This window comes from Cetorhinus maximus, chromosome 20 (genome assembly GCF_964194155.1).
Source record: "Cetorhinus maximus chromosome 20, sCetMax3.hap1.1, whole genome shotgun sequence".
Classification (NCBI taxonomy): Eukaryota; Metazoa; Chordata; class Chondrichthyes; order Lamniformes; family Cetorhinidae; genus Cetorhinus; species Cetorhinus maximus.
In genome coordinates, this window is record NC_135898.1 from 87,129,891 (window position 1) to 87,154,539 (window position 24,649).

General features: G+C 43.2%; 1 protein-coding gene across 2 annotated transcripts in view; it reads right to left on the reverse strand.

Annotated features, from left to right (window-relative positions):
* Positions 1–24,649, reverse strand: part of LOC144694550 (uncharacterized) — a 188,531-nt gene that overhangs the window by 144,167 nt on the left and 19,715 nt on the right. The window contains exons 1-3 of one of the 2 annotated variants that reach the window (XM_078565108.1): positions 13,931–16,877; positions 10,370–10,464; positions 2,750–2,833 (exon numbers count right to left, since the gene is read on the reverse strand). In XM_078565108.1, the coding sequence (XP_078421234.1) occupies positions 2,750–2,833; positions 10,370–10,464; positions 13,931–13,991 (240 nt within the window). In that variant the 5' untranslated portion in view covers positions 13,992–16,877. Of the gene's footprint in view, positions 1–2,749; positions 2,834–10,369; positions 10,465–13,930; positions 16,878–24,649 lie in introns of those variants that run through there. The other variant, XM_078565109.1, reaches the window with a different exon arrangement.

Genomic DNA, 24,649 nt, shown 5'->3' on the forward strand with positions numbered 1-24,649 from the left:
AGATTGGGATCAAACTCCAGGAATGTTCTCACCCTCTCTGCTCCGGGATCAGATTGGGATCAGACTCAGATTTTGCCTTGTTTTAGGGGAGGGGGGGGTCAGGGTTTCTCCAGTTTATCATCTCAACAGTGAACACAGCCTGGCCGAGGCTGCACAGGGGATTCCAAGGTCCTTTTGTAAAGTTTCACTGCTGTACTTCCTGGGAGGTGAATTATTTGTGAGTAAAATTGTTTCGGAGAACAAACTTCTCAGGGTTGCCGCTTTAAATTGCAGCAACTTCTTTTGGTGATTTTCTATTTTTACAAAAGGCCAGGATAAGGATTTCCCTTCCCAGGGTCTAACCGGAGGTTCAAAACTCCTAGGATACCAAGAGCTGAAATCGGGGATCGGGGAGGTTTCAGGTTCCAGGCTAACCCTCTCCACGGGGGGCCGCCCGTTAATCAGAAATGGCGGTGATTTAGGAGTTCCGCGTTTCCAACCAGATCAGAAAGATTAGGGGGAGAGGGGGGGGAGGGAGGGATCTCATTGTGATGCGGGTGCTGAGGTCTCGCGAGCGGGCGGGTCAGCACAATGCGGGACTCCAGCCAGCGGTGCCAAGGGAGCATGCTGCTACCGAAGCAGGGCAAGGGCAGGCCGCAGCCAACCAACTGCCCACGAACTTGACCATTTTTACCGGTTGGGTGAGAGTGGGGCCATTTCACTGCCTTCATTTTCGAAAGCTATTTGGAGGGAGGAGGGTGGTGGTGGCGCCAGGCTGAAGGTTGGCCTAGGGCGCCAAGTACTCTTCCCAACAGCCCTGCCAAACTCATTCACGTTGCATCCTTTACCTGCGGTACAAACAAACGGTCTTATTTTCAAGTTAAAAAGTGTTTAATTATCGTGAGGAGACTCAAAATACACGCCTGAAAATCGGCAGACTCAGTTCAGGAACCACGTTTCCCAACAGGCCTCGGGCCTTCTGCAAATGCACCAGCTAAGAAATGGCTGCACAGGCCCAGTTAGTGTTTTTTATTAAGTTCTTTAGGCTGGAAACCGGCCCTGCTCATCAGAAAAGGAAGCAAAGAAGTGATAGAGGGCGAAACTGCATGTCAGGCAACCTCAGCAGGAGCACCATTAGAGGGAAGGTGTCCCAAGGAGCAGGGACAGGGAGAAGGCCTCAAACCAAGAAGGAGGTCCCAAACCAAAGAGTGGGATCAGAAAGAGGACCCAGAAGAAAGTCACAGGTAAGGGACAAGGAAAAGGGTCAGAGACAGATCCCGTTAAGTAAAGCTGAAATAAAGGAGCAGAGACAAAGGCTCCAAGTTAAAGAGAGAGCTGCAAGGAACAGACTTGAAGCAAATTAGACTTGAGAGAAGCCCTGAAGATGGGAGAGGGCAGCCGAAGGTTTGTGACTCTGTGGCCTGCAGGCCGTAAGGGCAAAGGTAGCCTTCTGGAGCAGTGGTGTTCTGCTCGGCATGGCCGAAGATCTGAAATGGCACTTGGAAGGTGAAGCCCGAGTGCATGCGGAGATCCAGGGGAAAGGTGATCTTGGAAGGCGAGATTGAAACCCTGGAGGCGGATTCTCGGTTGAAACCCTCCGACTGGGAGCGATGAGAGCAGGGTGGAGTGTTGAAATGGCAAGCGACAGGGGTCATGCTTGCGGACAGACCGAAGGTGTTCTGCAAAGCGGTCACCCAGTCTGTGTTTGGTCTCTCCAATGTAGAGGAAACCGCATTGGGAACAACGAATGCAGTAGACTAAATTGAGGAGAGCCCCTTTACTTCCCCTCTCCTCCCCGTCCAAGGGCCCAAACACTCCTTTCAAGTGAAGCAGCATTTCACTTGCATTTCCCTCAATTTAGTCTACTGCATTCGTTGCTCCCAATGCGGTTTCCTCTACATTGGAGAGACCAAATGCAGACTGGGTGACCGCTCTGCAGAACACCTTTGGTCTGTCCGCAAGCACGACCCAGACCTCCCTGTCGCTTGCCATTTCAACACTCCACCCTGCTCTCTTGCCCACATGTCCGTCCTTGGCCTGCTGCATTGCTCCAGTGAAGCTCAACGCAAACTGGAGGAACAGCACCTCATCTTCCGACTAGGCACTTTACAGCCTTCCGGACTGAATATTGAGTTCAACAATTTTAGATCATGAACTCTCTCCTCCATCCCCACCCCCTTTCCGATCCCCCCCTTTTTTCCCCCAATAACTTATATAGATTTTTCTTTTCCCACCTATTTCCATTATTTTTAAATGTATTTCCATCCATTGTTTTATCTCTACCTTTTAGCCTATTTCAATTCCTTCGCCCTACCCCCCACTAGGGCTATCTGTACCTTGCTTGTCCTGCTTTCTACCCTTAATTAGCACATTCCTTAGATAATATCACCACCTTCAACACCTCTTTGTCCTTTTGTCTATGACATCTTTTGGCTATCTCCTCCTATCACTGGCCCTATATCCAGCTCTACCCATCCACCCCCCCTTAAACCAGCTTATATTTCGCCTCTTTTCTATTTTTACTTAGTTCTGTTGAAGAGTCATACGGACTCGAAACGGTAACTGTGTTCCTCTCCGCAGAAGGAACACGCTGTTTGATTCAAATCAGCCAATCATTGGGGCGTACAGCCTACATACCTGGCACTGAAATTCTCACATAACCTTACCGGTCTATCGGGGGCTTATGGGATTATCCCATTCTTTCCCTCCAGCAGAAACGTTACTACAGTCAGCGAAAAGCAACAAGCAAAACAGAAACAGAAACAAAAACCTTTTTTTTGGCCCTTCGTCGCTCTGCTTTTTTTCTCGCTTTTTCCTGGTCTGTTGCATGTTTGTCCAACTTGACCCCGTTATCCTGTTGGTAAATAAAGGCAAGTCATGGTTAACATTGTAACCACACCATAATGGACTTCCAAGAGTCAGAAACCACAATACTTAATGTTCTGAATGCACTCAAGTTGAAAGGCAGCCCAGCGCCATCAATAGGAGATTGGCTTTTGTACGATGCCAAGCTCAGCAACTGCCAAGCTCAATGCTCATTGTACTGATCAAGTAAACAATGCGATAAGAGGTTCACCCTGCTAAATACTCTATCCAGTACTCAGTTCCCATACGCCCAATGGAGACCCAGATAGATAAAGGGAGGCCCATCTAACAGCACCCAATGGGAGCTGACTACCCCTCAAATAACCCTTTAGCGCCATTTAGCCCAGTTACCCTCCGCATGTTCCAGAGCAGAGGGCATAATCTTAAATCTAGAACTAGGCCATTTAGAAGTGAATCAGGAAGCACTTTTTCCTCACAAAGAATGGTGAAAATCTGGAACTCAATCCCCCCCAAAATAGGCTATGAATGTAGGGAGGCCGACAGAAATTTTGAAGCCTGAAATCGAGGCACTTTCTGAGAGGTAAGGATATTGAGAAATATGGAGTTGAGGTAGAAATCAGCCATGATCTAATCGTGCAGTAGAACAGGCTCAAAGGCCCATTCTAGCTTTGTCATTTACCATTAGGGCTTTAAGGTTTTGAGATTGAAGAGTGCAGCAGCTGCATTCAGATTGTCTTGTGACTGGTCTTTGCATGCCCATGATGACAAAGCCATATTTAGCCAGAATGGGATAAACATCTCACAACATATTAAAGAAAAACTTGCATTTCTATAGTGCCTTTGACAACCATTCAACGTCCCAAAGTCCTCTTGCGGCCAGTGAAGTGCACTGTTGTAATGTAGGAAATGTGGCAACCAATTTGGACACAGCAAGCTCCCACATACAGCAAAAAGATAATGAGATAATCAGTTTTTTTGTGATAGCGATTGTGGGATAAATATTGACCAGGACACCAGGGATAGATCCCCTGATCTTCTTCGAAGAGTGCCATGGGATCTATTATGTCCAGTCAAAAGGGCAAATGGTTTTAACATTTCATCTGAAAGACAACACCTCTGAGAGTGCAGCACTCCCTCAGTACTGCACTAGTGTGTCAGCCTAGACTTTGTGCTCAAGCCCTGGAGTTGGACTTGAACCCACAAGCTTCTGCTGACTCGACTGAGAGTGCTGCCAACTGAACCACGGCCGACACATTAATGACACATTCGGGTTAAGCAAAGCAAGAGTGACGATCGAGGCCAAAAGCAAAACACTTGGATCACCGGTGTGGTCAAGGGCAAAACAACGATCTAATTAGCATCTAACTAGGGAAGACCTCTGTCCCATAACCAGGAAACAAATCCAGGCATTCCTCAAGCTGACCGGGTATTTTCTCAGTTTCATACCTAGTGATGAGGGGTGGGAGGGGGCATGAGTGGAGCATAAACACCGGGTCTGGACTACTTGGGCCAAATGGTCGGTTTTTGTGCCGTAAAGTCTCTGCAATTCTCTGTATAGTTACACAGCTACACCAGGACCCTTACTAAATCCAGAAAACAATGCAATGGTTTGCTCAATCTATGTAAAAAAAAATGTTTCTGAGCGGCTGACGACTGCCACATGTGCAGTTTTACCCTGTCCCAATTATTTTCAAGCTTTCACAGTCCACATCAGTGCTGAACTCAATGACCCTGGGCGGATACACCAAAGCATTTGCCTAAATTGCAAAATTACTCCAACAAGGTAGCTTAATTTACAGTGAGAATAAATAGTGTATCATTTGAATGCTGAGAACTAGAACAGTGCTTTCATCAAACCAACATTATGCTATATACTGACCACAAATCTGTAGTGTGGTTACCTGTGACTCAGGTAACAATGCAAGTGTTGGTGCATCGCCCTGCATGGATACAGTATGACTACCAATATGGGTGTGGTTACCACAACCTGAACAACTGAAGGGGCGGCGGGAGAGTGCAAGAGAACAAGACAGAGAGTGGATTGAATTTCCAAGATAGCATATATTAGTTAGGTTCCTATTCAATGAAAGAATGAAATACATTCAAGTAAAGACAATTCAAATAAAATCAACAAAAGAAAAATTAGTGTGTTCTTTAATCATTATTTGCAATGATTTCGCTTATTTACAATTCGAATCTTACTGTGTTCCCTCAGAGGAGTTAGGTGGAAGTAATTCTACTGCAAACACATTGATACGTGATATGACTTTCATATGTGCTTATTCATTTTTCTATCATAAATTCTTTTGAAGCTAATACAAGGGCTGATGTGAAGCTCCCACTGCTTTCAAAGGCCTGCATCAGGTCTTATCAGGGCACAAGTCAAGTCCAGCAGATGAAAACAATTACAAGACAGGATTTGCCATTTTATTATCTGGGCAATGTTACTGAAAGCTTATCAAGATCTCAAGGGAAAGGAAAGAGAGTGTTAAATAGTGTGTGAAAGCTGGAACAGCACACGTCCTGGCGAATGAGAGAGAAACAAAGAACTGCAAAGTTTGCCAAAACTGCAAAAAATATGAAAAGCAGTTGGCCAGGGATATCAAAATCATCACAGGAGGTTCCAAATAAATAGGACAGACAGGGCATTCGGGAGCAATGTGAGGCCCCTTAAAAACTGATGATGGTGATACGCCAGTGAAAATAAGGAAATGATTAACATGTTGAATAATGACTTTGCATCAGTATTTACAGTAGAGGAAGAGGTTAGCATGCCAAACCTCCTAAGGAAATTAACATCAAATCAGGGACTCTCCAAAATTAGCATAAGCAAAATAGCAGTAATGATAAAAAAATAGCACTAAAAAAGAGTGAGAAATCCCCAGGAGCAGATGGTTTCCATCCCAGAGTTTTAAAGGAAGGGAATGAGAACATTGCAGATGCCCTAACTATAATTTTCCAAAGCTCTCTCAAATTGGGAACTCTTACGTTAGATTGGAAAATTGCAGATGTCATTCTGCTGTTTAAGAAAGGAGAGAGGGGTAAAGCAGGGAGCTATCCTAAATCAAACACTACCCCAACACTTCAGGATTCTGGTCATACATAACAATGTCAGTTTGGTTAAGCACTGTTGTGGTTTTCAGCATCCAAATGATAGTATTCTTTTTCACTGTAAATTGAACTACCTTGTGGCAGTAATTTGCGATTTAGGCAAATGTCTAGGTGTTTCGCCCCAGGGTCATTGAGTTAGTCTAATGTCTGCTGTCAGCAAATTGCTGGACACTATGATTAAGGATTGGGAGACCGAATATCTTGGAAACGTTCAGCTGACCAGAGAGAGCCAGCATTGATTTGTAAAGGGTAGGTCTTCGTACGATAAACCTGATCGAAGTTTTTGAAGAGGTGATTAAAGTTATAGACAGGGGAATGTGTGTGGATGTTACTTAAATGGACATCCAGAAGGCATCTGATAAAGTCCCTCATAAGAGACTGTTAGCTAATTGGAGGATTTGAAGACATATTACCTGGTTAGGAAGTTGTTTGAGCAGCAGAAAACAGAGAGAAGGGATAAGGACAGGTACTCTAATTGGCAAGATGTGACTAGTGGTGTCCAGCAAGAATGTGTGTTGGGGCCTCAAATATTCACCATATTTATTAACGGCACATATGAAGAGACAGAAAGCCACTTATCCAAATTTGCTGATGACTGGATAGGAACTGTCAGCGGTGAAGCTGGAAGCATAAAATTACAAAGACATATTGATAGGCTAAGCAAATATGCAAAATTGTGGCAAATGGGTTTCAATGTAGGCAACTGGGAAGTCATCCACTTTTGACCTTAGAGAGAATAAGATACTTTCTAAATGATGAAAAGCTAGAAACAGATCATTAAAATATCATGAACAGGTACAGGAAATACTCAAGACGACTAATGGAATACTGGTCTTTATATCTCGGGGTAGAAGTCATGCGACAGCTATACAATGCCCTGATTCGACCACATTCGGAGTTACTGTGAGCAATTCTGGGCATCGTGCTTCAGAAGGTTATATTGGCCTTTGAGGGAGTGCAGTGTAAATGTATCAGAATGATACTTGGACATCAAGAGTTAAATTACAAGGAGATTACATAAACTAATGTTGTATTTCCTGGAATTTAGAAGGTTAAGGGCTGAGTTGATGAAAGTTTTTAAATTATTAAGGGGAACAGATAGGGCCGATTGAGAGAAACTATTTACACTGGTTGGGAAGTATAGTACTGGGGACATAGTTTAAAAATTAGAACCAGACCTTTCAGGAGCAGAATTAGGAAACACTTCTACATGAGAAGGGGAGGAGGAGTTTGGAACTTTCTTCTGTAAATGGCAATTGATGCTAGATCAACAGTTAATTTTAAATCCAAGATTGATAGATTTGTGTTAATCAAAAGTATTAAGGGATATGAGGCAAAGGATATGGAGTTAGGTCACTGATCAGCCATGATCTCATTGAATGATGCAGAACAGGCTCGAGGGGCTAAATGGCCTCTTCCTCTTCCTATGTCCCTAAATAGCTGACTATTAAGAATTCAAGTGTCAAAAGTAGTCTACAAGAGCATTAAAAAGACCCAAAAGTCAAGCATACTTCAGCAGATCAATTTCAAACTCTTCCTCCTCAAATCCCTCCATTCCATTCCATTCTTCCAATCCTGCTCTCCTACTGTTAGTTCCTCCTTCCAGGTTTACTACAGGGTATAAGAACCTTTAGGCTATTGTCATCATCCACAATGGAACTCTCCTCCTAAATCCCTCCACCTTAAATCCCATCTCTTAGATAGAGTCTTTGACAATCTCCACTGGTCTCACTTCAGCTCCTGATCCTATCAGGCCCTCAACTATGAAGCTCCTTGGAAGGTTTTTCTGCTACATTGGGTGCGTTCCCCAAATGTAAACTGCTAAGCATCTATCGTGTGTTGTTATATGGAACATGTTAACAATGTCTGCAATTTCAGTTTCATTTGTTCTACATGCATATTGGTAATTACACTGTCAACACTGCAATACTTCAATATTTAAAATTTCAACTTCTGTAGAATTTTCTGATTACATTTATTAATGTACTCAGTGTCTTAATCAAAGAAATATTCCGCCACAAATCAATACATGAACAAGCAAAGAGTCGGTAAAGCGAGTGTTGGTCCTCTGGAGAGTGAGGATGGGGAGTTAAGAGTAGATAATGAGGAATTGGCAGATGAAATGAACAAATATTTTGCTTCTGTCTTCGCTATGGAGGATATAAAAAACATCCCAGTAATAGCTGTAAATCAGGAGATGGAGGTGAGAGAGGAACTTGGAGAAATTACAATCACTAGGGAAGCGGTACTGAGCAAACTGATGGAGCTGCGGGCTGACAAGTCTCCGGGTCCTGATGGACTTCATCCTAGGGTCTTAAAAAACGAGGGAGTAGATGAATTGATGTTAATTTTCCAAAATTCCCTAGATTGTGGAAAGGTTCCATCAGACTGGAAGTAGCAAATATAACCTCTCTATTCAAGAAGGGAGGGAAACTGGAAACTACAGGCCAGCTAGCTTGACAACTCAAACACCTTCCCCTGACAGTCGATCGTTAAAGAGGTTATAGCTGGGCATTTAGAAGAGTCAGCATGGTTTTGTGGAAGGGAAATCATGTTTAATCAATTTATTAGAGTTCTTTGAAGGACTAACATGTGCTGTGGATAAAGGAGAGCTTGTAGATGTGCTGTACTTGGATTTCCAGAAGGCATTTGATAAGGTGCCACATGAAAGGTTATTGTGGAAAATAAAAGCTCAGTGTAGGGGATAACCTATTAGCCTAGATAGAGGATTGGTTGGCTGGCAGAAAACAGAAAGTATGCATAAATAGGTCTTTGTCTGATTGGCAGGATGTGACCAGTGGAGTCCTGCAGGGGTCTGCACTGGGGCCTCAACATTTTACAATTTATATCAATGACTTAGATGAGGGGAGCAAAGGCAGGGTAGCTAAATTTGCAGACAACGCAAAGATAGGTAGGAAAGTATGTTGTGAAGAAGACATAAGGAGTTTGCAGACAGATGTAGATAAGTTGAGTGAGTGAGCAAAAATCTGGCAGATGGAGTATAACGTGGGAAAATGTGAAATTGTTCACTTTGGCAGGAAGAATAAAAAAGCAGAGTGTTACTTAAATGGAGAATGACTGCAGAATTCTGAGATGCAGAGGGATCTAGGTGTTCTCGTGCATGAGTCACAAAAAGTTAGTATGCAGGTACAGCATGTAACCTAGAAGGCTAATGGAATAATATCCTTTATGATGTGAGGAATTGAACATAAAAGTAAGGATGTTATGCTTCAGTTATACAGGGCATTGGTAAGACCACATCTCGAATACTGTGTGCAGCTTTAGTCTCCTTGTTTTAGGGATGATGTAAATGCATGGAGTCGGTTCAAAGGAGGCTTGCTAGATTGATACCTGAGGATAGGTTGGACAGACTGGGCTTGTTTCCACTGGAGTTTAGAAGAATGAGGGGTGACTTGTTTGAAGTATATAAGATCCTGAACGGTCTTGACAAGGTGGATGTGGAAAAGATGTTTCCTTTAGGGGTTGCCCTTATAGGTCAGAGATAGGAGAACTTTTTTCTCCTAGAGGGTTGTGCGACTTTTGGGACTTTCTGCCTCAGAAGGTCATGGAGGTGGGGTCACTGAATATTTTTAAGGCTGGGTTAGATAGATTCTTGTTAGGCAAGGGAATCAAAGGCTAATCGGGGGTAGATGGGAATGTAGAACTCGAAACACAAACAGATCATCCATGATCTTATTGAATGGCAGACCAGGCTCGAGGGGCCAAATGGCCTACTTCTGTTGTTTTGTTCGTATGAAGGAAAAAAAACGAATGCTAATTGTGTTCAGACCAAGTCTTTGAGGTAAGACTTTAAAGTAAGACCCTGCCTGCCCTCTCAGGTGGATGTAACAGATCCCATGGCACTATTTCGAAGAAAAGCAGGGGAGTTCTCCCCAATGTTCTGGCAATATTTATACCTCAGCTAATGTCACCAAAACAGATCACCTGGGTCATTATCACATTGCTGTTTGTGGGAGCTTGCTGTGCACTAATTGGCTGTGCCTCTTTCCTACATTATAAAAGTGACTACATTTCAAAAGTATTTAATTGGCTGTGAAGGGCTTTGGGGTATCCTAAGGTCACGGAAGGCAAATATTTTTCTCTCTCTTCTTATTTTCATTTTCAATGACTAAAATATTTCATCCTAAGCGTTGTCAGAGATTAAATCTGCGTCTAATAGGGTACACAAATCGGAAGTCCCCTCCATATAGAAACTGCAGCTGAGGAATTCTCAATGGCAGACCGAGTCATGGTCCTCCCGGGTTCTCTCTCCAATCTCCCCTACTCAACCTCAGCCCAGGCATCCTCTGGACTCATCACAACCCCCCATCAAACCCACTCCAGGAGCTAACCCTATTTTCCCCCATCAGGCCCACAGCCCCAGATGATGTAATCCTTTGATAGAAAATTCCATTAAGTGGGCGTTTACAAGTTTCACGGAGTTGTTTTTCACCTGTATGGAGGAGAGTTTAATTTGATTCCTTTCTCCATTTGTCTGAGGAGCTTCATCACATTCCATGGCATTTTCATCCATCTTCTCAAAGTTATCTGTAAAATCAAGAAGTCAGAAAAAGTAATGAAGAAATTACTCAAAAACATCTATTGAAGGAGAACATAGTGGGGTTGGGGGAGAAATCAACCCAACAAAGATAATGTGGATTTTACACTCAAAAAATTGTAGCACATTTAACATTGTGTCAGCCATGATTTAGTTGGTTGCACTGTCACCTCCTAAACAGGAGGTGGTGGTTCAAATCCCACTCCAGGACTTCAGCACAGAAATTTCGGCTGATGCTCCATAGCAGTACTGAGGGACTGCTGCTCTGTTGGAGGTGCCACCTTTTTGAAAGAGACTGTATACCGTGGTCCCACCTGCCCTTTCCGATGGGAGCAAAATATGTAACGATTTCAACAATGGGCAAGGGAGTTCGCCCGATGTCCTAGTCAATATTTGTCCCTCAATCAACATTATTAAAAAGAGATTACCTGTCATTATAACATTCCTGATTGTGGGAAATAGTTGTGTACCATTTGGCTGCCACATTTCCTACGTTACAATTCAAATTCAGGTACTTTAATGGCATCCTAAAGCCATCCTAAAGGCTATATAAAAATTTTGTGATTATTAAACTAGATACTGTTTAACTTTACACGGGCAAGTGAGACACAATATCCTATCACATTTCTACACTTATTGGGCAGTGCCTCCAGAGTACCTTAATTTATTTTATTTGTTGCCCATCCCACCCCCAAATCGCCCTTGTTTAGAGGGCATTTTTAAGAGTCACATTGCTAAGCGTCACGTGTACAGACACCAGATGGGTTTTTACAACATCTGCAACGTTCAACATCAGACTTGTAATTCAAGAATTTTATTGAATTCAAATTTCACCATCTGCCTGTGGTGGGATTCGAACCCTAGGTCTCTGGAATACTAGCCCAGTGACAATACCACTATGCCACTGCCTCTCCTATTGTATCAATAGTCCTTGAGGCACTGCTTAATAACAAATGGTTTGTTCTAAATATCTAACAGTAGCCCTCCACTGCCCCAGCTCTTAGTGGTTCAGTGAGTAAATGAACTACCATCAGACAGACCAAGCTCAGTCACTGGTTTGTACCTAGTTAACTCTCGGTATGGTGGCATGACATTTTGAGAGGGTAGCCAGCAATGCATATGGGATCGTGGGCTTCATAAATCGAGGCATTGAGTACAAAAGCAGGGAAGTTATGCTAAACCTTTATAAAGCTCTGGTTAGGCCACGACTAGATGTTGCAACCAGGTCCAGTCAATGATAGACCAAGAAAAGCTGTTCCCATTAGCTGATCGTACCAGGACTGGGAACACAGTTTTAAGATTTTGAGTAGGAGACACAGGGGTGGGATGAGAGGAAGAACTTATGGTAATGACCTAGAACTCACTGCCTAGAGGATGGTGGAACGATTTTGAAAGGAAATCGGATGGGCATTTGAGGGAAATTAACTCGCAGGGCTACAGGGACCAAGTGGGGCGAATGGGACTTGCTGGATTGTGATACAGAGAGCTAGCATGGAATCAATGGGCCAAATAGCCTCCTTCTGTGCCAATTTGGGACAGGGGGGGGTGTGGTGATCATACAACAGTTAGAATGTGCTTAGATCCAAAAAATCCCAGCCAGTCTTTTTGTTGCAAATCACTACACGGTGTGCATATCATTAAAACATGGCTCGACTTTCTCACAGTAACATCTGAATGCTCAACATTTCCACCCACACAAGAGAACGTAGACCTTCAGGAGGGAAAGAGATGATGCAGAATGGCAAAAAAAAGCCAACCAGTCTTCATTTCAAATCATTAAAACATTGACAGGTTGATAATTATAGTAGCTAGATCTTGTAACATCAAAAAAGTGGGTATTCATGTAAGATTCCTGATTTCAATGTTACAAGTTTAATCTCAGCCCTCCATTGCGGGTAAGAACCTGGTCATCAGGTGTGAGGTACTCTCGCTGTTGCTGTACGTGGCGCAGGTCTGGCCCATTCCACACTCCTGCGCGATGGCGATCACTCGAGCCATCTTCCGCTTTATCTGGAGGTCGAAAATGGATCGTGTCTGCAGGGACGCGATGTACAAGCCTCTAGATAAAGGGGGAAAAAACGTGCCCAACATCGCCCTCATACTGATGGCCACCTTTGTGTGCGGCTGCATCAAGCGGTGCGTAGACCCTCAGTACGCAAACACCAAGTGTCACTGCGTGCTGAGGTTCTACCTGTCCCCGGTGTTGCGAAGGATGGGTCTGGCCACGCTGCCGCGGAACGCTCCAAGTAGTTGGACCGTGCCGTACCACCTGTCCCTGGTGGAAAAATTTATGCAGAAAAACACCTTTGACCACAAGTCCATCAGGCAGTGGTCAGCACGTAACGTCCTAGAGGCCCTGAGGGATAAGGAGAGGGTGGACCCTGTGGGATGGTTCCCCGAGCAGACTGTCAAAGTCATTTGGCAGAATGCCTCATCGCCAGAACTTTCCAACAAGCACCAAGACGTAGCTTGGCTGGTGGTGAGAAAGGCCCTCCCCGTCAGATCCTTCCTACACGCCAGGAGTCTCACCCCCTCTGCACGATGCCCTCGAGGTGGCTGTGGTGGGGAAGAGACCGTTGTTCACCTCCTTGTGGATTGTGCCTTTGCAAAGAAAGTCTGGAGAGAGATGCAGTGGTTGCTGTCGAGGTTCATCCCGAGCAGTTCTGTGACACAGGACTCTGTGCTCTACGGGCTGTTCCCAGGGACACACACCGAGACAAACATCAACTGCAGCTGGAGGATCATCAACTCGGTGAAAGACGCGCTTTGGTCTGCCCGAAACTTGTTGGTCTTCCAGCACAAAGATTTGTCCCCGACCGATTGTTGCGGACTGGCACAATCCAAAGTCCAGGACTACGTGCTGAGGGACGCACTAAAGCTTGGGGCAGCTGCCGCAAAGGCGCAATGGGGAAGGGTCGCTGTCTAAGACCTTTCTACCACAGCGCACCGAGAGACTGGGAACTGTTTAGAGCCCCTCGGGCTGTACAGATCAAAATGAAAGGCTGTAAATGACTGTAATATTGTTTGTACTGATGCACCTGGTGATACATTTTGTAAAAGTTTAACCTGGATTGTACCCTTGTAATGTTGTTTTTGAAATGGTTTTGAATGTGATTGAAGATTTTTATGAATAAAGTATATTTTTACAAAAAAAAAAAATCAGTCATGATTTGGCGTGAGACAACTTTACCTTCACTGCATATCTGCCAGCAAGCTAGAAATTCACATTCCAGTCCTGGCAGACAAATATATTTCTTGTTTTTTTTAAAGCTAAAGGACAGAGCCTTGTGATTAAATACACCGTATGGTGTGGCATTCATCCAAAACAGACCAGCAACAACACACGTCCAATATGTGAGCTGTGTTGGGGCTGGCCCATTCCAATAAAGCAGAAGTGTGGGGAACAGGCTGGCCTCAGCATAGCCCAGGCTATGAGTTACTGAATAAAACACTTACATCTGTTGCATTCCTGGTGTGTGTATGTATTTATGCATGTACTTCCGGCCTTCCTCACCATCCCCGACTTTAAATCGCTCCACCATTGGTTGATGTGCGTTCAGCGGCCAAGGCTTTAAGGTTTGGAATGCCCTTCCTAAAACGCTCCACTTCTCTTCCTGTTTTTAAGATACTCCTTAAAACCTGCCTCTTTGACCAAGTTTATGGCCACCTGCCCTAATACCAATTTATGTGATTCAGTGTCAGATTTTGGTTTTTTTAGCTCTCCTGTGAAGTGCCTTGGGATGTTTTACTACTTTAAAAGGTAAAATATAACTAGGGTTCTGTGAAAAGGTCACAGACCTGAAACATTAATTCTGTTTTCCTCTCTCCACAGCCTGACCTACTGTGTATTTCCATCATTTTCTATTTTTATTTCATAATTCCAGTACCTGCAGTATTTTGCTTTTGTCTCCAGAAAGATTGCTGTTATTCCCTGGCCTGGGTGTGTATATATAGGCTGTTCAGGAACCAGACACTCCCTGACACATCTAGTGGGAGTTACTCAGTGGTACATACACATGTACTATATGCCAGTACTTACATGCTATTCAGTGACTCCTGTTTGAGTTGGAACTAAAAAGGGAGCAGGACGCTTTGGGTCCGTTGCTATACAAACAAAAAAATGGAAAGAAAGAGCAAATACCTAACACTTCCTGCTAGGAAATTTACAACCCACCCAAAGTTTAGAAACAAAAATTCACCACTGATCATTCAACAACTCTTGTGGGATCTTGCTGTGCCCAGTCTGCTTGCCTCAACAGCTGTCACTGTACTTCACAAGTAATCCGCAGGATGTGAAGCACTTTGGCGAGATGTTGAGACATGATAGAGCACCACATACATGCAAGTTTCATCATAAGTAATCCACCCAGGATTACAGGTATCTCCGGGACATACAACGTTCCTCAGACTGCTGTTCTCGCCATCCTGAGATCCACACTCAGTGCCATGCACCGCCATTTGACCTCTCCCTATCTGAAAGCATCCCTTTCCCCCAGCAGCGCTTCATTTGCACTTCCCTCAATTTAGTCTACTGCATCCGCTGCTCCCAATGCGGTCTCCTCTACATTGGAGAGACCAAACGCAGACTGGGTGACCGCTTTGCGGAACACCTTCGGTCTGTCTGCAAGCATTGCCCAGACCTCCATGTCGCTTGCCATTTCAACACTCCACCCTGCTCTCATACCCACATGTCCGTCCTTGGCTTGCTGCATTGTTCCAGTGAAGCTCAACGCAAACTGGAGGAACAGCACCTCATCTTCTGACTAGGCACTTTACAGCCTTCCAGACTGAATATTGAGTTCAACAACTTAAGGTCATGGACTCTCTCTCCTATCCTCACCCCTTTTCACTCCCTTTTTTCAATATTCATTTTTATTTTTGTATTTTTAATTTTTTATCCGCATTATTATTTTTATTTATTTTCATTTTTATTCATTTATTCATTGTTTTATCCCCACCTTTTATCCTATTTTCGATCTTTTTTCCCCCACCACCATCCACTCCCCCAACCCACCCCCACAGGGACCATCTATCACTTTCTCATGTTGTTCTTTTCAGAGTGCTTACCCTTATCCTGCTATTATCACATTCTGCTTTCTGAGCTTAATGCTACCATCAGCACCACCTTTAGCTCTTACCACTAACATTAACACTCCCTTAGTCCTTTAGTTCATGACATCTTTGTCAATCTCTCCTTTGCCCCCACCTATCACTGGCCTTCTATCCAGCTTCACCTGCTCCACATCCCTTAAACAGTATAAATTTCATCACATTTTTACCTCTCTTTAGCTCTGAAGAGTCATAGGGACTCGAAACATTAACTCTATTTTTCTCTCCACAGATGCTGTTACACCTGAGTTTTTCCAGCATTTTCTGTTTTTGTTTCAGATTTCCAGCATCCACAGTATTTTGCTTTTATTTTATTAAAAGTTAATGGGTTTTCCCATAAAAGCCCAACCATTTACTACATAACATAGGTTTTTGTCGGGTTTATAATTGTTGGGTTTATGATTCTGCGGCTGTCACTCCATTTCTGTTACCATTACAATCAGTTGGTTCTTCCACCAAAGTTTAGCCAGATAGAGTCATCGTGTGCCAAAATATTCGAAAAACTAAAAAACAGACATCTTTCAAAGTAACTTTTCTATAATAGTGTGTGCGCGCGCGTGTGTACAGAATGCTAATATAAACACAATAGGAAGTCATTTGTGTGTGAAGAGACAACTGGGACATTCATAGTTCATCGAAAGTGCAAGCAGGAATATATAATGCCTCAAAAAAACAGGGCAAAAGCATTGTGCATCTTCTAACTGAGGCAATATAGGATAAGAGTAAGGGCATAATCATCATTAGGCCACAATTAACGTGATTAATTCAGCTTTGGATGCTCCATGTTGAAAGGACATAAAGCTATAGGGTACATGCCTGTAGGATTATATGCGGGATCAGGAACAATAGTTGTAATGAGAGATTTGAGATTTACACAGGAGCAAAGAAGGTCAAGGGGAAGTTTATTACAGCTTTATTCAAATGATAAAATGTTTGTCTTTAACAGAGGGTTTAAGGACATAATTGTCTTCAGTCAGAGTTGCTGGAACAGACCATAAAATGTAGGAGAATCAAACAGAAAAAGAAAGCGTACAATAGGCACAAAGAACTAAGCACTGCAGATAGCCTAGACAAATATAGGAAGTGCAGGGACGAAGTACAAAAGGAAACAAGGAAATCAAAGAGAGGGCATGAAAAAAGATTAGCAAGTAAAGTTAAAGATAACCCAAAGATGTTTTACCAATACATTAATGCTAAAAGGTTAGTTAAGGAAAAAGTGGGACCTATCAGAGATGAAGATGGAAACTTGTGTGTAGATGCAGAGGCTGTGGGAAGGGTTTTGAATGAATATTTTGTCTCCGTGATTACAAAGGAAAGGGAGGATGTAGATACAGTAGTCCAGGAGGAACACTGTGAGATATTGGATGGGATAGTCATAAAGAGAGAGGAAGTACTCGAAGGGTTGAAATCCTTGAAAGTTGATAAGTCACCAGATGGATTGTTTCCAAGGCTACTGAAGGAAGTCAAGGAGGAGATAGCAGATGCTCTGAGGATGATTTTCCAATCTTCACTAGATACAGGGGAGGTACCGGAAGACTGGAGAAATGCAAACATAGTTCCATTGTTTAAAAAGGGATCAAAGGAAATGCCAAACAATTATAGGCCAGTTAGTCTTACATTGGTGGTGAGGAAATTAGTAGAATCAATCCTGAGAGATAGGATTAACTGTCATGTGGAAAGGCCTGGACTAGTCAGGGATGGTCAGCATGGATTTGTTAAAGGAAGGTCTTGCCTCACAAATTTGATTGAATTCTTTGAGGAAGTGACAAGAAGGGTTGATGAATGATGCAGTGGATGTTGTGTACATGGATTTTAGCAAGGCATTTGACAAGGTCCTACATGGCAGATTGGTCAGGAAAGTAAAAGCCCATGGGATTCAGGGTAATGTGGCAAACTGGATAAAAGGTTGACTTTGGAACAGGAAACAAAGGGTAATGGTCGATGGATGCCCTTGCAAATGGAAAGTTGTCTCAAGTGGTGTTCCACAGCACTCGGTGTTGGGACCCTTGCTGTTTGTGTTATATATTAACGATTTGGACTTGAACGTGGGGGGCACGATTGGGAAATTTGCAGATGACACAAAGATTGGCTGAGTAGTGGATAGTGTAGAGGATAGCCATAATCTCCAAAATGATATAGATGGGTTGGTGGAGTGGGCGATAAAGTGACAGATGGATTTTAACATAGAGAAGTGTGTGGTCATACATTTAGGGAGGTCCAACATTTACAGGGATTACACAATAAATGGGAATATACTAAGAGGGGTAGATGAAGCGAGAGATCTTGGCGTACAAATACACAGGTCCCTGAAGGCAGCAGTTCAAGTAGACAAGGTTGTAAAGAAGGCACATGGAATGCTCTCCTTCATTGGCAGAGGTATAGAATATAAAAGTAAGGATATAATGTTGGAATTGTATAAAACACTGGTGAGATCACAACTGGAGTATTGGTGCAGTTCTGGTCACATTACAGGAAGGACGTAATAGCTCTGAAGAGAGTGCAGAGGAGGTTTACAAGAATGTTGCCAGGGTTAGAAAAGAGTAGCTACGAGGAGAGATTGGATAGGTTGGGGTTATTTTCCTTAGAACAAAGAAGGCTGAGAGGTGACTTGATTGAGGTGTACAAAATTATGAGGGGAATAGATAGAGTGGACAGGATAAAATTGTTTCCCTTGGTGGAGAATTCTAGAACCAGGGGACATAGATTCAAGATAAGTGGCATAAGGTGTAGGGGGAACATGAGGAAGAACTTTTTTATACAGAGGGTAGCGGGTGTCTGGAATTCACTGCCCAAGTTGGTGGTAGAGGCAGAAATTTTAAACTCTTTTAAAAAGTACCTGGATCTGCACCTAAAGTGCTGTAAGCTGCAGGGCTATGGGCCGGGTGCAGGAAGGTGGGATTAGAAAGGGCACCTGGGTGTCCTTGGGCTGGCATGGACAAGATAGGCTGAATGGCCTCCTTCTGTGCTGAAACTTTTCTATTGTTCTAAGTAGGCCATTTGACCCATCGAGTCTGCTCCACCATTCAATGAGATCATGGCTGATCTAATAATCTTCCTCCACTTTCCTGCTTTTTCTCCATAACCCTTGATTCCCTTACTGATTAAAAATGTCTATCTCAGCCTTGAATATACTTAATGACCCAGCCTCTACCGTCCTCTGCGGCAAAGAATTTCACAGATTCACTACCCTCAGAGAAGAAATTCCTCCTCATCTCTGTCTTAAACAGGTGACTCCTTACTCTGAGAGTATGTCCTCTGGACCTAGAGTCTCCCACAAGGGGAAACAACCTCTCAGCGTCTACCCTGTCAAGCCCCCTAAGAATCTCATATATTTCAATAAGGTCCCCTCTCATTCTTCTAAACTCCAATGAGTATAGGCTCAACCTACTCAACCTCTCCTCATAAGGAAATCCCTCCATACCCAGGATCAACCTAGTGAACCTTCTCTAGACTGCCTCCAATGCCAGTATATCTTCACTTAGATAAGGGGACCAAAACTTCACAGTATTCTAGCTGTGGTCTAACTAGTGCCTTGTATAGTTTTAGCAAGGCTTCCCCATTTTTAAACTCCATTCCCTTTGAAATAACATTCGATTTGCCTTTCCTATTACTTGCTGAATTTGTGCGCTAGCTTTTTGTGATTCATGCACAAGGACTCCCAAATCCCTCTGTGCTGCAGCTTTCTTCAGTCTTTCTCCATTTAAATTAATATTCAGCTCTTCTATTCTTCCTGCCAAAGTGCATAACCTCACATTTTCCCACATTATATTCCATCTACCAAGTTTTTGCCCACTCACTTAACCTGTCTATATCCCTCTGTAGACTCTTTGTGTCATCCTCACCACTTGCCTTCCCACCTATTTTTGTGTCATCCGCAAACTTGGCGATAGTACATTCACTTCCCTCATCCAAGTCGTTAATATATATTGTAAATAATTGAGGCCCCAGCACTGATCCCTGTGGCACTCCACTAGTTACAAGTTACCATCCAGTAAATGCTCCCCTTATTCCAACTCTCTGTCTTCTATTAGTTAGCCAATCCTCTATCCATGCTAATATACTACCCCCAATACCTGGAGCTCTTATCTTATTAAGTACCCTTATGTGCAGTACCTTATCGAACACCTTTTGGAAATCCAAATATATTACATCTACTGGTTCCACTTTATCTATCCTGCTTGTTATCTCCTCAAAGAATTCTAATAAATTTGTTAGGCATGATTTGCCCTTCATGAAGCCATGCTGACTCTGCTTGATTAGATTATGTATTTCTAAATGCTCTGCTAATAGAATCTAACATTTTTCCAATGACAGATGTTAAACTAACTGGCCTATAGTCACCTGTTTTTTTGTCTCCCTCCCTTTTCAAATAAGAATGTTACATTGGCAGTTTTCCAATCCTCTGGGACTTTCCCAGAATCTAAGGGTTCTTGGAAGGTTGCCACCAATACATCCACCATCTCTGTAGCCACTTCCTTCAATATCCTAGGATGCAATCTATCAGGTCCAGGGGACTTATTGGCCTTCAGCCCCATTAGTTTCTCTAGTACTTTTTCTCTAGTGATAGGGGAAATGCTTTGTCACGGAGTGGTTGAACGGAGAGCCTGTGACCTTTACAGGATAAAGTGGAGAGACACTTGATGCAGAAAAATGTTGCAGGAAAGAGTAGAGTGCTCAATTCTGGATTGCTCTAGCAATATAAGCTGATATAGGCATGATGGGCTAAATGGCCTCTTTCTGTGCAGCAAACGTCTATAAGTCAACAATTGCGATCTGGTGCAAAAAAAATAAACACAATCCCCTACACAGTAAGGCAAAGAAAGCATGCCATTGAACTTAGCAAAGGTACAAGAGAGCAATAAGGCTACAATTTAACCAAGTGATTCAGATGAATTCATTAACCATGAGAGCTAAATTCAAGATTAACAGCCATTCAGCAACTCATAATTTACTACGTACGTTAGGACCTCAATTAACTCATTTTGACAGCTAGAATATAACAGGGAACAGGATGATGCTATTCGTAGAGATTATCATAATTACCTGCTTTGTGAAGTGGTAGATTGCAATTGTTCTTTTTAAATTAAGTTTTGATTTTCTTACTAACACTAGAAGCTACATACACTTTCTCAATAGCTACATGCATACTTCCAGCTGAGAGGATAACCATGAGTAGGAAAACCTTGCTAGCTTTATTTAAATGTCTGCACCATTACCTCTGGTTTCCGCCAAGGATCTAACCTTGCTCCCCACCCGTCCTCAGTCTCATTAAATGCGGCCCCTTGGCGACTTTGTCCGAAAGCCCAGTGTTAACATTCACATTTACGCTAATGGCACCCGGTTCTACCTCACCATCACCTCTCTCGACAGTTGTGACGTTTTCAGACTGCTTACCCAACATCCAGTATCAGGTGAGCAAAAACTTTCTCCAATCAAATATTAAGAAGATTGAAGGCATTGTTTTCAGAACCCACTCCAAACTCCATTCCCTAGCTGCTGACTCCATCCCTCTCCCTGGCAACAGTCTGAGGTTAAACCAGATGGTTCATGACCTTGGTGTCAACATTTGACCCCAAGGTGAGCTTCCCCCAGCCACATCTTAAGAGGTCAGCCATTTAGGGCTGAATGAGGGGGTGAATCAGAGCGTGGTCGATGTTTGGAATTCTCTACCCCAGAGGGCTGTGGCGGCTCAGTCATTAAGTAAATTAAAGGCAGAGATTGATAGATTTCTAAATATTAAAGACATCAAGAGATATGGGGATAGTGCAGGAAAATGGCGTTGAAGTAAAAGATCAGCCATGATCTAGCTGAATGGTAGAGCAGGCTCAAGGGGCCGAATGGCCTACTCCTGCTCCTATTTCCTATGTTCCTATTCACGCCATCACTAGGACCACCTATTTCCTTCTCTGTAACATGGCTTCACTTTGCCCTTGTCTAAGCTCATCTGCTGCTGAAACTCTCACTCATGTCTTTGTTACCTCTAGACTTGACAATTCCAGCACACTCCTCACTGGTCTCACACATTCTACCCTCTGTAAACTGGAGGTCATCCAAACCTCTGCTGCCTGGGTCTTAACTTACACCAAGCCCCTATCACCCACTGTGCGCGCTCACTCCCTCCCAGTCAAGCAACATCTTGATTTTAAAATTCTTCTTCTTGTTTTCAAATTCCTCCATGGCCTCACTCTCCAGCCCCACCACCCTCCAATCTCTGTAGTCTCCTCCAGCCCTTCAACCCTCCGAGATATCTGTGCCCCTCTAATTCTGGTCTCTTGAGCATTCCCGAATTTAATTGCTCCGCCATTGGTGGATGTACCTTTAGCCGCATAGACCCTAAGTTTTGGAATTCCCTCCCTTCACCTCTCCATCTCTATCTCTCTTTCCTCCTCTAAGACTACTCCTTAAAACTGACCTCTTTGACCATCTGACCTCCTTATCTGGCAAGGTGTTAGATTTTGTTTTATAATGCTCTTAATGAAACATCTCGATGTGCTTAACATGTTAAAGGCAACATATGAATATAAATAGTTACCGCTGCTCTTGTTTAGGTCCACTAAGGCCAATGTTATCAACACCTCCGGCCATTGTCATCCCCACAGATGTTGTGTAACTTGGTTCAACCTAGGAATGAAGCCAAGTACCATCCTTATTTCATTAAAATATGAAGCCATGTGTTTATCCATGGTGCCATGTCGTGGTGATTTCAAATCACTTCTTATAACAGAATCTCCTGATTCAAGGAATCATCCACCTGTTCCATTAGATTACAACCTTGTGTTCACATCACTGAGTTTCACTATAAGTGAATGGAATGGGAAACAAGGCTATAGAGATAAAAATCAGAAAATGCTGGGAAAACTCAGCAGGTCTGGCAGCATCTGTGCTGGGGGAAACAGAGTTAATGTTTCGAGCCCGTACGACACATCTTCAGATATAGAGACACTGGAGAAGATGCAAAAAAAGATTTGCAGGGATGAAACCAGAATAGATCAATTATACCCATGAGAATGATTTAACAGGCTGGGGATCTGTTCTCCAGGCAAAAAAAAAAGCTTGAGGGGTGATAAAGACGTTCAGGCATGGTTATGGCACAGAAAGAGGCCATTGAGACCATGCCAGTTCTCTGCAAGATCAACCCACCTTGACACTCTCCTGCCCTTTCACCATAGCCCTGTACATTTTTTACTTCCAATTCCCTTTTGAAACTCTAATTGTATCTGCCTCCACCACACACTCAGACAGCGCAGTGCAGATCCTAACCAGGCACTGCATAAAAAGGTTTTCCTCATGTTGCTGTTAATTGTTTTGCCAAGCACCCTAAATTGGTGTCCTCTTGTCCTCAGTCCTTCTGCATGTGAACAATTTGCCCCCATCAACTTTGTCCAAACGCCTCATGATTCTGAGACCTCAATTAAACCTCCTCTCAACTTTCATTTCCCCAAGGAGAACAGTCCTACCTTCTCCAATCGATCCACATAACTGAAGTTCCTCATCCTAGAGCCATTCTCATAAATCTTTGCTGCACCCTCTCTAAAGCCTTCACATCCTAAAGCGTGGTGCCCACAATTGGGCACAATACTTCAGCTGAGGCCGAACCAGAGTTTTATAAAGGTTCACCATAACTCTCTTGCTGTTGTATCTGTGCCTCTATTTAGAATGCAGAAGATCCCATATGCCTTTTATAACCACTTTCTCATCCTGCCCTGTCACTTTCAATGATTTGTTAACATATACCTACCATAGTCTCTCTGCTCCTGCACCTTGTTAGAATTCTACCCTTTATTTATACAGCCTCTTCTCATTCTTCCTGCCAAGATGTAACATTTCACATTTCTCTGCATTAAATTTCATTCACACTTCTCTGCATTAAATTTCATTCACTATATGTATCTGCACATTCCACCAGTCTGTCTCTTGAAGTCCACTCAGGAGAATTCAGGGGAAATGTCTTCACCCAGAGCGTGATTAGAATATGGAACTTATTACCAGTAAGAGTAGCTGAGATGATTAGCACAGATACATTTAAGGGGATGCTGGACAAGCATATGAGAGAGAAAGAAACAGAAGGATAATGTTGATAGGATTGGCTGAAGATGGTGAAGCATGAAGACTAGCATAGCCCAGTTGGGCTGAATGGCCTGAGTCTGGTCTCTACATTCTATGTTATTCTAGGCATAAATTCTAAATTCAGTTACAGGCTTGTGATCACTTGCTAGTTCAAGTGCTCCCCATGTGGAGTAGATGGGCCTTTTTTTTTGTAGTTTAGAAGCAGGAGGTGATCTCATTGAAAGATATAAAACTCTTAAAGGGTTTTGACAGGGTAGATGCTGAGAAACTGTTTCCCCTTGCCTGGGGAATCAAGAGCTAAGGGTCAGAGGATAAGTGGTCAGCTATTTAGGGCTGAGATGAGGAGGAATTTCTTCAGAGGTTGGTGAATCTTTGGCATTCTCGACCCCAGGGGGGATGTGGAGGCTCAGTCATGAGAGTATATTCAAGAATGAGATCGGTAGATTTTTGGACACTAAGGAAATCAAAGGGATATAGGGATAGGGTAGGAAAAGTGGAGTTAGATGATCAGCCATGATCTTATTGCACAGAGCAGGCCTAAAGGGCCATATGGCCTACTCCTGCTCCTATTTATGATGTTTTTAATGTTGGGAATAAATGGCTTCTACAGCCAGTAATCTGATCAAGCTGTAATATTGTTTGGCAGGTTATGATGTTATTTGAGTCACTTGTTGCTATAAATTCCTTACAGCTTACTCATAGTAATCTATTACATCCTTTGCAAGTCCAAACTTGAAACATGCAAGCAAAAAATTCAACCAAGCATGACAACTAATCCTTCTGTTATTAATCTCAGGGAAAAAAAGTCATTCTTAAACAAACACACTCAAAACTACAAAGGAGAGCACGTTTTCTTTTGAGAGCGAGGCAGAGAGAAAGAGAGAGAGACGCAGAGGAAGAAAAGAGAGGCAGAGAGAGTGCACGAAGGAGTACAAGAACAAGTCTGCATTTCTGTAGCACCTTTCACAGTTTCCCCAAAGTGCTTTACAGCCAATTTAA